This window comes from Gavialis gangeticus, unplaced genomic scaffold, assembly GCF_001723915.1.
Source record: "Gavialis gangeticus isolate Ggan-Ray unplaced genomic scaffold, GavGan_comp1, whole genome shotgun sequence".
Lineage (NCBI taxonomy): Eukaryota > Metazoa > Chordata > Crocodylia > Gavialidae > Gavialis > Gavialis gangeticus.
The window spans coordinates 41,683,364-41,695,636 of NW_017729006.1; the positions used below are offsets into that span (position 1 = coordinate 41,683,364).

The 12,273-nt window shown below is 42.3% G+C and overlaps 1 protein-coding gene across 1 annotated transcript in view; it reads left to right on the plus strand.

Moving 5' to 3' along the window:
- The window catches only part of ADCY1 (adenylate cyclase 1), a 255,139-nt gene that overhangs the window by 104,337 nt on the left and 138,529 nt on the right, over positions 1-12,273 (plus strand). The window contains exon 5 of the mRNA XM_019508725.1: positions 2,972-3,099. Within this exon, the coding sequence (XP_019364270.1) occupies positions 2,972-3,099 (128 nt within the window). The remainder of the gene's footprint in view (positions 1-2,971; positions 3,100-12,273) is intronic.

The window sequence follows — 12,273 nt, forward strand, 5'->3', positions numbered from 1 at the left end:
ATAGGGCACCAGCATGGCTGGGGGGGCAGCTTTGGGGGCAGTGAGGGGCACCATCAGGGCTGTGGGAGGCATTGGAGGAGGGTGAGGGGCACCAGCAGGGGTAGGGATGGCTGCAGGGGGCTTTTAATTTTAATAATGGATTGGGGGGGGCGTTGTCAGAGAATTTGTGATTTTTTTTTTGTCAGAGAATTTGTGATATTCTTTGCCAGGGAATTTGTTATTTTTTATCAGAGAAAACGAGGATCCCTGGTTATAAATAAAATGAGGGAAATGGCAGGTGAAAAACAGTGGAGATTTTCAAATAATGCTGGTGATTTAGCTAGATGTCTTCCACCAAATTGAATAGAAGAGACATGGCTAAATTTCAAACACCAAAAACCAATAAATCAAACCAAAAAAACTAGTATTTTATTTTTCCTTCCTGAGTTATAGCTGATGTACTAAAAGTGGTCATAGACCAAACTCTCTATTTTTACACTTTGTTGGTTGTATTTGAAAATATCCAGGTTGGCTGGATTCTGCCACCATGATGGAGGTAACAATTTAGTGCCTTCCCTTATCAAAATTGGATCTATGCAGTACACCTATGACATACGTTCCCCCCTCCTCCCCCCTGCCTTTGGCTTTTTTAAAGGAAAAGTATTTTAAACAAACCATTTCATAATGTGGGGAGAATGTTGGTCATTTAACTGTTGTAGTGTCTATATTCCATATTTCTAAAAAGTCTGTCTTTAGGATGGCTGCAGGTTAGGTCAAACAGGCTGCTACTGGCTACAGACTGCTCATTTAATCATAGAATTGTAGAACTGGAAGGGACCCATAAGATCAACAAGTCTGATCTCTTGCTGTTGGAAAGAAGTTGTTGGGTTTAGACAAGCTTAGCAAGGTGCCTGTCCAGCCTCTTCTTGAATACCTCCAATGATGCTGACTGCACAACCTCTGGTGGGAGTATGTTCCAGATTCTAGAGAACTTTACGGAGAAAAAGTTCTTCCTTATGTCTAGCCTGAATTTGCCCTCTGTAAGCTTATATCTATTTTTCCTTGTCCTCCCTTGAGGTGCCCTCCTGAAAAGTTGCTCCCCCAGATCTTTGTGTTCTCCCCTGATGTACTTGTAGGCAGCCATCAGGTCACCTCTCAGCCTTCTCCTACTCAGCCGGAACAGGTCCAATTCCCTGAGTCTGTCCTGGTAGGGCTTATTCTCCATGCCTTTGACCATGTGGGCAGCCCTTCTTTGTACTCTCTCAAGCTTATTCATGTCCCTCTAGAAGTGCGATGCCCAGAACTGGGCACAGTATTCCAGCTGAGGCCTCACCAATGCCAAATAGAAAAGAAGAATCACCTCCCTGGATCTACTGGACACACATAGGCTAATGCATGCCAGAGCTCTGTTTGCTTTCCTAGAGACCTCATCACACTGCTGGCTCATATTTATCTTCTGGTTGATTGTAACCGCCAGGTCTCACTCAGATGCTGTGCCAGCCTGTGAGCCACCACCCATCGTGTAGTTGTGGTGAAGGTTCTTCCTGCCCAGGTGAAGGATTTTGCACTTATCCATGTTAAATCTCATCTGATTCTGCTTCGCTCAAGAGTCCAGCTTGTTGAGGTCTTCCTGGATCCTGGCCCTTTCCTCCAGTGTGCCTGCATTGCCCCACAGCTTGGGGTCGTCCTCAGACTTAATAATTGAGCTTTCCACTCCCTCATCGAGATCACTGATGGATGTATTAAAGAGCACGGGTCCAAGCACACATCCCCGGGGGACACCACTGGAGACAGCCTTCTAGGAGGAGGCCAGCCCATCAATTATCACACACTCTAAGCCAATTGTCCACCCACCTCACTGAGGACTGGTCAAGTCCAGCACCTTCAAGTTTGTTTGAGAGAATCCTGTGAGAAACCGAATCAAAGGCTTTACTGAAGCCTAAATAGATCATGTCCACCAGGTGTCCCTCATCCAGATGGCTAGTTACCTGGTCATAGAAGGGCAAAAGGTTTTTCAAGCATGATCTACCCTTAACAAAGCCGTGCTAATTGGTTCTTAGCTCTCCATTCATTTCTGGCTTGCAAATGATGGCCTCCTTAATACGTTTTTCAAATTTGTTTGCCATTTGAATGGGATAATTATAATTATGGGTAATAATTTCAGTATGGGCCTGTGTGTATAGGTCTAGCTGAATGACGGGTATTGGATCACTATATAACATCTACCATGGCCAATGAAAGGGATCATAGGAGTATCTTGGTTCCTGGGATGATTCATCATAGCTGAGCAATGCCCCAGCTGGGAAGTGGTAGAGGTGCTGCTGCAATTAATGAAGCTGTCACTAGCTCCATTTATTTCCTTAGAAGATAGATCTGGCCATATTACTGCTGCTGAAGAAATTTGCCAGTCTGAGTAAATATGAGACAAATTCCATAGCAATGCAGCTAAAAATGACTTCATCTTCTAGTTTGACAATCTGTTATGTACTCGCATTTAAACTAGGAATGAGCATGGTAATGTGGACTGTGCATCTATCATATACATATATAAATTTTTAAACTAGAAATCTATTTGAAGGCCAAATACTTCTTAATCCAAGCTTTCCATAACATTTAAAGTTTGCTTTGTTCCAGTCTTTGGATTTGTACTGGTACAAGAATGCTGTCAGTCTGAAAAGTATAGGTCCATTTTAATTGATGATTGGGGCTGGTTAGGTCTGGAATTTTGTTCTGGGGATCTCTCATGTTAATTGTATTATCATGGAATATTAACCTGCAATCTGGAATTATAAATTGGTTTGGTTGATGCCCAACCAAGAAATGCTGAAGTGATCCCTTCTTCTATGTACAGAAGATGGAAGTTCAGGATTGGGTTTCCATGATTCATGAATTTTAGATAATTTAGTGCAGTGAAACACAATTTTCCATGCAGAAATATATAATTTGTGTTGTAAATCTTAAAATATCTCTCTTCTTATCTATTTTATCAAAGGAAAACCATTGCAGAAGAATAAAAATCCTGGGGGACTGTTACTACTGTGTATCCGGACTGACCCAGCCCAAAACCGACCATGCTCACTGCTGTGTTGAAATGGGACTGGATATGATTGACACCATCACGTAAGTATCTCATATGTTGCATTCAAGATTGAATATCCTTGTAACAACTTTGTAGTGTTCATGATTTATGGTAGCATGGAGTATTTCACTTTTATTATATATATTTTTACATTGGGGCATTGTAGGCACTAATTTTTCCACTCTATTTATTCAGTCTAATGAAAAAAGTATGTTTGTGTGTGTGAGAGAGTTAGTATGTGAACAACCACACTAAAGGGGAATCATGAAGTACTCCCATTACCATTTGCTCTAGTAATGTAGATTGAACCCAGGAGAAGGGAATCTGGTTCCCATTTGTAGAATGTTAAAGCTGTTCTGTTCACCCACACCTGTCTATACAGTCAAAGCTGATTGTGATGTATGTATATATTCCCAAATCAATTGTTCACTGATTTCTCTTTCTTGTCTGTTTTTAAACTTTTAATTTATTTTGCCTTTCAGAAATATAATGTGAAATTCATATTGCCTTTCAGAAAAGTATTGTTATGCTTGAGAGCTCTCCAATGATTGTTATTTTACCAAAAGGCAAAATGTGAATGTGAGAGAATTTTGAATGAGCTATTAATTTCTAAGCAGGATGTAGAAATGTATTTTACATGCTGAGGCTGGGGGAGGAGGGGGAAAAAATCTTATGTCTTTTTACTACTGCTTTTTACTACTGCATGTATAATATTTTTATAGTATATCTATTGGTTGTTCATGTGGTCATGTGCCCACACCAAGTGATTTTTTTTATGGGCGGTGTATCCTGATGCATTTGGGCTAGATATTTTGGTTTTGCTATATGAGAAGTACATGGATGTTATACTAGGAACTTGCTTTCTGGAGGGGAAATAAAATATTTTTAGTCCGTATTAGCAGCTCTTGGTCTATAGCAAGTGTAAGGACTGATATCTCACAAACTTTTAAGTCTTGAAATGAGAGCATCTCATCTTCCCTTTGGGGAAATGGCTTGTACTCCAAACCCAAAATGAAGTCTGGCTGCCATCCTTCAAATTCGGGATGTATTCTATTGAATGCTCTTTAAAGGTAGTTCAGTTATGTTCATTGTATTTCTGAGTTTGGTGCATCTGATTAAGGCAGTAGAGACCAGATAATGCTGCTTATTGTACATACTTGGTGATATCACCCCAAAGTCTTTGATTCTTGTAAATTCCCTGGACCTGGGTCTTGTGGGAGGATTAAATCATCCTGAGCGAAACCACTTTCACTCCATGGGTACTGACAGACATTACACATAAACCAATTTAAGTGATCAGAAACTGGGTTAAACCTATAACAGAACAGATATTCAGTGCACACAAACCAGTTTGAAAATGGCTGAAAGCGGTTTGAGATAAACCTGGTTGAATGTACTTTCAGACTTAACTGATTTGGGTCAAACCAGTTTGTGCAATGTCTATCCCAGACCCCTTGCTGGTATAAGCTAAATCAGACTCCCCAAGCATCCTGGCATGCTCTCTGGGCTGGGCAAGGCTCTCTGCTCCATAGCAGGGCTGGCGCCTCCCCTCTGCTCCCTGGCTGCAGTTCCCACAGGACTGTGGGCTGCTCCCCCCGCCTCACCACTCCCTGCTAAGCAGGAATTCCCCCCTCCCCTCTGCCTTGCAGAGAGGTGTCTGTGTATTAGCTAGCAGATCACATGTTGGTTACGGTCCCTGCTGAATCAACAGGCAGAATCAGCTGGTAGCTGGTAATGTCCCTTTGTTGCTTTTTTAATGGGGTGATAAACACTGAGTTAGGGGCTGATAAACACTGTCATCAACTCCTTACTGGGCTAATCAGTGTCCTGCTAGGGCCTGGCCGCACCCCCCTCAACTCAGTTCTGTGCAAGGGAAGGGAGGGCTGCTCTAGTGCCTCCCAGCTTCTAGCTTGAGCCACTGCAGGCATGTGCTGGTATTTCTGGGATGTCTGAGCAGTTACAAAGTGATTAATCCTAGCCAGGTTAGACTAATCTGTGAAGATTGAATCAATTCAGTCTCAGGCTTTTTGAATGTCTGTCCCTAGCCTATATGTACTTAACCCAGATTCCAAGCTATATCAACACTCCAAACCTACTACATCAAGCATACAAAATTTCTGATTTAGTCAGTGGAAGCAAAGAACAGGCAAGCTCACAGGATGTTGCAGGCCTGCTTTCATAGACAAGATCTTAGAAAAAATGCACAATGGTATGGTGTAGAATGAAGGTGTTAGTGGCCCTCGCAGAGTGGTCTACTCATATACCCACACCAGTTGGCAAGTATAGATGGCAAGGTTACTAGTAACCTTGCCATCTATAAGCAAAATGAGCTGAAATGGTGTGCCAAAAAAACCCTTAACAATATCATCACGTAGTTTATACATATAAAAGGGTTTTTAGACATAAGATCTTTATTAAAAAAAAACCCTTGGAGTTTTAGAACTTTTCACCCTTTTTTTTCTTGAGGTGTAGGTTTTTCCCCAGGGAAGTAACAGTTTGCCTTTTGAAGCCTGCAGATCCCTTGACTATCACAGGTCAATCAGCATACACTTGTATGCCTTTGTATACAAACATTTAACAAAAAATGCCACTGTGTATACAGTATACAGTAAAAATGTCACTGTATGTATACACTGTATACATGTATGTAAACATGTATACAAACATATAAAAATAGATTCCAGTTAGCATAGCTTCATTAGGTTTCCTTGGAGGAGGAATCTAGAATCCATTCTGTATTGAGATCACTACTTGGCATGTCTTCTTTTTGGAAATCTCAGTTTTGCTAATATTAGAAAAGAAATGTTCTCTTTTATTGTCTACTATCATGATAATGTACATTTCAGTAAAAGTTTAAATTATAACAGAAGGAATGAAGCAGATGGGCTGCTGTATATTATCTGGGCACATTCAGTTAGAATTCATGGTAGAAGATAATTAACTGGTAATTTCAGCATTTTCTTTTTGACATGGTTTATAAATTAGAAAAGTGTGTGCAGTGCATGCATTAGAGATGATGGGAGAGGACAAAAGGAGGAAAAGTCAAGGTTGATGGAGAAGTATTAATGGTATCAGATGTAGGAGTGTTTAAATGGTAGAAGGTGATACTACGTCTTTACAAATATATGCAGTTCCAGTGATTTTCAGTGGAACTACTTTTGTGAGTAGCAGATTCTAGAAGTCTTGGTTGGTGTGTATGTCCCCTCTCTGAAAACTAATGTATTCATTCTGATCATGTCAGAAAACAGTGATGGGGATCCCAGGTTGTGTTGCCTTTGAAGTCCATTCTAGATTTCCTTTGGCTTCAGTGTGAGTATCATTTGTTCATAAATAGCTGGTTTACAGTCAGCAGAGATTTTGATTAGAACACATCGCTCAACCAATTGTCTTGATGCAAAAATAACTCAGTAGCAGTTGAACAGAATTTATTGGAGCTTTAAAAAGTCTTCACCTCTGGGAAAAGACCAAGTTTAGAAAATGTTTGTCCCTCAATCAAGGGTAAGCAATTATTTGAGCTTGAAAGGCCAGATAAGGAGTTTGGATGAGTTCTTGTGAGGTGGGGTGGGAGGTGGTTGGTGCTGACCTGGTCCGGTGTGGTGGAGAGGCTCCTGAGGGAGAAAATTGATCCTATCTGGTCCATGGCCTATACACCACTGAAGTCAAACTCAGCCCCACTGCCCAGGAACTCTAACCTGTCCTCCTCGCACCCTGCAGGCATGGAGAACCCCCATGGAGAGGGCACACTCGGCAGGGTAGATGGGATGGGGCTGTGGGTGGGCAGAGAGCAACATCTGGGAGCAGAACAGGACACTGGAGCTGGGATCAGGGCCTGGATTGCAGGACTAGGGCCAGGATCTTGGGGTGGTGACAGCATAGGGCTGGGATCATGGGGTGGTGACAGTGTAGGTCTGGTATTGCAGGGTGCTGACACCACAAAGATGGGATTGTGGGGCAGTGACAGCATGGGGTCAGGACCTAGGGCACAGCCCGATCCCCTCCTCACAGGTCCCTGCAACAGGCACCATTTCTGCTGGCAGGGATGTGCAGGGAGCAGATCGCAGCTCTGTCTCAGGCCCCAGCCCCACACTGTCACTGGCCTGTGATCCAGGCCCTGGCCCCACCCCGCCTACCCATCCCACTCCCAGACGTGTGTTGGCTGAGGACATTTTAATTAGAGCAGTTCCTCAGAGCTATCCTAATTAAAACGCCTCCCCCTCCACCCTGGAGCATGTGGATTCTAGGAGCATCCTGTGCTGTGGCTTTCAAGCATGCCTGAGGCAGACATCTTGAGAGTGTGTGGGGGAGGTGGTGACCGTGGCTGCTTGAAAGACATGGTCTCCAGGCTCATGATAAAGACATGTTTTTAGTTTTTGATGCAGCAAACAGATATGCATACAAGTAGTTCTGCTGATTCCAGTGAGCTATTCACATGTGTGAACTGTGAGTATGTGAACTAGCAGTTGAATCAGGCTCTTAGATTGAAAACTCTTTGGGACAGAGACCATTTACTATAGTGTTTTAGTGCCTAGAAAAATGGGCCCTCAATCTTTTTCAATTGCTTGGGTGTAATAAATGAATATGAGCTAAGTAAAAATATGTGCTCATCTTTTAAAACTTCTGTGAGGATGTTCTTTCTTTAAATGACTCTAAATATGGCCCTGCATTTCAGTGCCGTTTGATGGTGTGCTGCTTCTAACCATAAGACTAAAGCTATCGGACCATCAGATTTAGGGAGTCTCAAAGACATTTGTCAGAAAGAAATTGTCTCAGAAATCTTCCTGTCATCCTTCCCATTTCCTCTGCCTTCCAAACATGCTGTCAGTATTAAACCACGGGTACTGTATGTGATGCAGCTCTTCTGTGACTTTAAAATTCCTAGAGTGCTGTATGCTTCTCCTTGTTTTGCCTGCTGAACCCCTAAAAAAGGAGCAAAATCCATCCCTATTCATACGTATAGAGTCAGGACTAGGAGCAAGTTACGGCCCAGCTGATAGTGAAAGTAAATTGGAAATGAGTGTTGTATAGACCTTGTGTTGGCTCTCTGCATGAGGTGAACTTCACCATAACTCTTCACTGTCATACTCATTAAACTGACTTGTTAGCATTTCATTGGCACATGTAAGGTGTCATTATCCATCTCCAATATTTAAATCTTTTTCATCATATTTACATCATTTCCTATATTATGAATTTCCTGTATTATTCCAGTCCCCCATAATATTTAACATCACCTTAAAATGTCCTAAAGGTTGCATTTATTATGACAACTGCCATGTTGTCAAGTGTTGCTACTGGTTTTCCTCCTTGCCTAGGTAAAGTTGGCTATAAGTTGGAGCCTCAGCTTGGTTTAGAGGGGGTGATTTAACAGCAAATAATGGCATCTCTCCTCACAGAATAATATACAAGTTACATCTAAAGAAATCCTTCACCCAGTACACAAATACAGTCTCTCAGGGGATGAAAAGTGTGAGTTTTTTAAAAGCGCTTAGCGCCACAGGCCATAATATCTCCAATGGAAAATGAAGACAGACTTTGGGTAAGTAGAAGATACATATTAGACTTGGAATTTTGCCAGAACAGTGGAATGAACATCCATAAACCTGTGGAAAGTGTTCGGGTATCTTTAATCATTACCTTTAAGTATACATCCCTTCAGATAGCTAGCACCTTTCATATTATAGTACTCTCTGACATCATACCTGAGGTCAGTGCAGCACCAACTTGGAAAGGAATATGCCATCACCTGAAAAATTGGCAATGCTTCCAGCACTTAACTCTAGATGTTGCTGGGGCAGACTCCCAATGCTCTCCCAGTCTGTTTAAGTTGTGAGTGCTCATGGACTTGCAGTGCAAGGTAAAGGTTCGTCCTCCCAGAATCTCAGGTAGGAATGGAGGAGATGAATGTGTATACTGGGGTGGCATTAAGCCATCTTGCCACCTTTACAGTCTTTATACCCTGGGTTGCTAGGAGGCTTGCCTTACCTTGGGGTAAATGAGAAGCTGATTTTACATTTGTCTGCCAATTATATCTTATGTGCTCAAGGAAACAAAACAGCTGTAACATAGTGAATTCCAGCCTCCCCCTATTTTCACCCCTGGCATGACGTCGCGTGTTTCTGAACCAATATGCTCTCAATGTGAGAGAATTGGAGAAGGGCTAGTGGGTAACATTTACAACAACTCTAATTCAGCAGAGGAATATTTTCAGTTAAAGAGAATAAAGTTCAGCCTCTGAGTTCCTGACCATGGAATGGTTCATACCTGCTTTTGTATTTTGTTTGCAAGAGTGATAATCTTTCAGCCTGTATTCCAGCCAGACTTTAGAAATGAATTATATATTGTCAATAGTCTTGTAAATGCTGTGGATCAGAGTACAATTGACCTCAGTAGGTGCATCTACACATACCATTAAGGCACAGAAATAAATTCTGGTGCAGTTTGTGCCAGTCAGCTGCTTCTGGGTGTAGTATCTGCATGTGTGCCCAGGACTGCAGCACTTTGTGCCCAGGTGGAGCAGCCCTGAGCTAGCAGGGAGTCTGAGTTGTCAGCCCTGGGCTCTGGGTGGCAGCGGTGGGTGGTAGAGGCACTGACTGGAGCATGAGCTTGCTAAAGTGTGAGTCTAAGCAGCAGGCAGTCCCTGCACTTTAGCACCCTCATGCCCTAGTCAGCCCCTATCACAGTCTACACATGTTATCGCACATAATTATTCTGCTGTAGGATAGTACTATCCCCATCAGTACTATCCTGTGGCAGAGTTAATTAAATTATTGTGCCCTAATAACAGCACACGTGTAGACTGTGACACTTTATTGCTGAGTGAATTAGTCGGCTCCTCAGGAAAGCAGACCTGTAAATGCACCTAGTGGGAACTGCTGAGCACTCAGCACTTGTGAAAATCAGGCAATTTATTTAGTTGCCTAAATATGTATTTAGGTGTCTCATTAGGCTTCTATTTTTTTAAATCCTGTCTTTGTGTTGATGGACACAACTAAGGTTTGCCTTTAAAAAACCAGCCTAAAGTATAGTAAAGCAAGTAGTTCTCAACCTTTTTGGGTCACACTTTTTTAAGCTTGTTAAGCTTGCATGGGCATTAAGGATACAGTCTCTGAATCAAAGTTCCTACACCTTAAATGCTGGAGGCTGCAAATGAGAGAGGAACACTGGAAAAAACCCTGGTCATACCCAGTTCACTCTTTCTTTCTGCATCCACTCTTTGCCACAGTGTGACACAGGTTACTTGGCAAGGTTACCTGTCGTCCAACCCAATAAATAGCAGTTCTTATGTTCTTATACTGCTGTGTACCTCTGTGAATCCATTTAATCAGCAAAAGTAACACTTTGGCTAGGTACAGACATTCAAAAAGCCCAAAGTTGAATCAATCTAAGTTATGTGGTTTCCTGGAAGCGGTGTAGTTTAGATTGGTGGCAAACAAAACGCACGTTCACCCTTTAGTGAGGAGGGCAAATCTTAAACTGGGTTCCAACATTTTTAAGCCAGTCTATGTGTGCCAAACTTCTGTTCTGAGTATAGTAGACCAGTTTCCGATCACTTATACTGGTAAGTATAATATCTGTACCTGGTTTTTATTGAACTACCGTCACATTATCAGTAGGGCTGTGCAAAAGGGCTCTGTTCCGATTCCTATTCGGCCATTTCGGAGGGACAGTGTTCAATTCAATTCAGTGTTTCGGATCACTGCCCTGATTTGATTCAGCTGAAACAGTTTTGGAATTTTGATGCTGTTTCAGAGATTCGGCCCTAGACTATAATGGGGAATCCCTAAAATACCTATATCTTTGTCATTTTTTGGCTGATTCAGATGAAAACTGCAGGAATGGTAGCCTCTTCTGACGGCATGACACCTGCCAAGCTTCAAGGAAATAGGTGCGCTTCAAACTGTTCAAAGCAAAATTTGTGTCACTTGCTGCAGCCTGCTGTCATCCGGCATGCAGATCCAGGGGCCTGCTCCCCCCAGGAGGTTCTGGAGATGTTTCAGAGCCTTCCATTTTGTTTCAGATTCCATTTTGTTTTGGATTCAGTGTGTTGGGCACCGAAACGGGCCAAAACACCTCCAAAATGAAATGGCTGCCAAATTTCACGCAGCACAAATTATGACCCTGAAACAACCTGAGAGAGATTGTAGAGGGGTTCTTTTTCTTCCTCTTTTTCCATCTATATTTCCTTTTTGTCACCTGGTTCCCATTGCTCTTGTTTACCAGTGAAAAACTGGTGTATAATTATAGAAGTTTCACTCATTAATGTTATGTGCTCTGTACTGGGGACACTCATATCAACAAAATAAATATCCTCCCAGAATGGCATCTGCAAGAGAGGTTAGTAAATTAATTAATATTTTTCCAGGTAATCTGGAAATGAGTAAGGACCATTTAGATTAGCATCCAAGAACCAACTGATAATTATTTTTATGGTTATAAATATGCAACTTCAAGGGATAGAAAAGTTTTCTTATAATTAAGGGACATTAGCATCTACTGGTATTTGGAAGACTTTATATGCACGCACAGTGCTGAATACCTGTAAAAGCTTGTCTCTGACTTAATAGAAATTAATTTCTCTGGTATTTTTAGACTTAGAAAATGAAAATTCTGGATTTCCTAAATAACTTACGGTATGTACTGACATTGCATTTAGATTGAACTAACCAGGGTCAATCTAAATGCCCAACCATACACCATGCAGAAGGCTTTAATCACCAAAAGACTGTGGACCCAATCTAAGTTCACCTGAGTAGATGTACTAATTTAGACCAAGGGTGGGTTAACATCTCATGAATGCCTGTACATGAGGCATTTTCTGTGTTTTCAGCACAGTTTCAGTGCTCGGCAAGCCCAGCTGCTTTCACCAGCTCTGGGGCTGAGCTGTTCCCAGCCCCCTTCCTACCCCTCACTGGGATATTTTAGACTTTCAACTGGGCAACCCTCCACAGACCCACCAGCTCCCATCCTGTGGAACTGCTGGCCCCTACTAGTCCCACCTACCTCACAGTTGACCCCCGAGTTACACCAGTTTTCCCACGCTACTCCCAGGGGCAGCAAATGACTGCACACGCCATTCTCAGTCTATATTTCTGTAGCTTAAAGCAGTGGTTCTCAACCTTTTTTTGTACCAGGACCCATTTATGACCATCAGTGGCCAGTCCTGACCCAATAAATAGTTTAAATAGAAAACCAGCCTTTGGGCCCTGCCAGTGCCT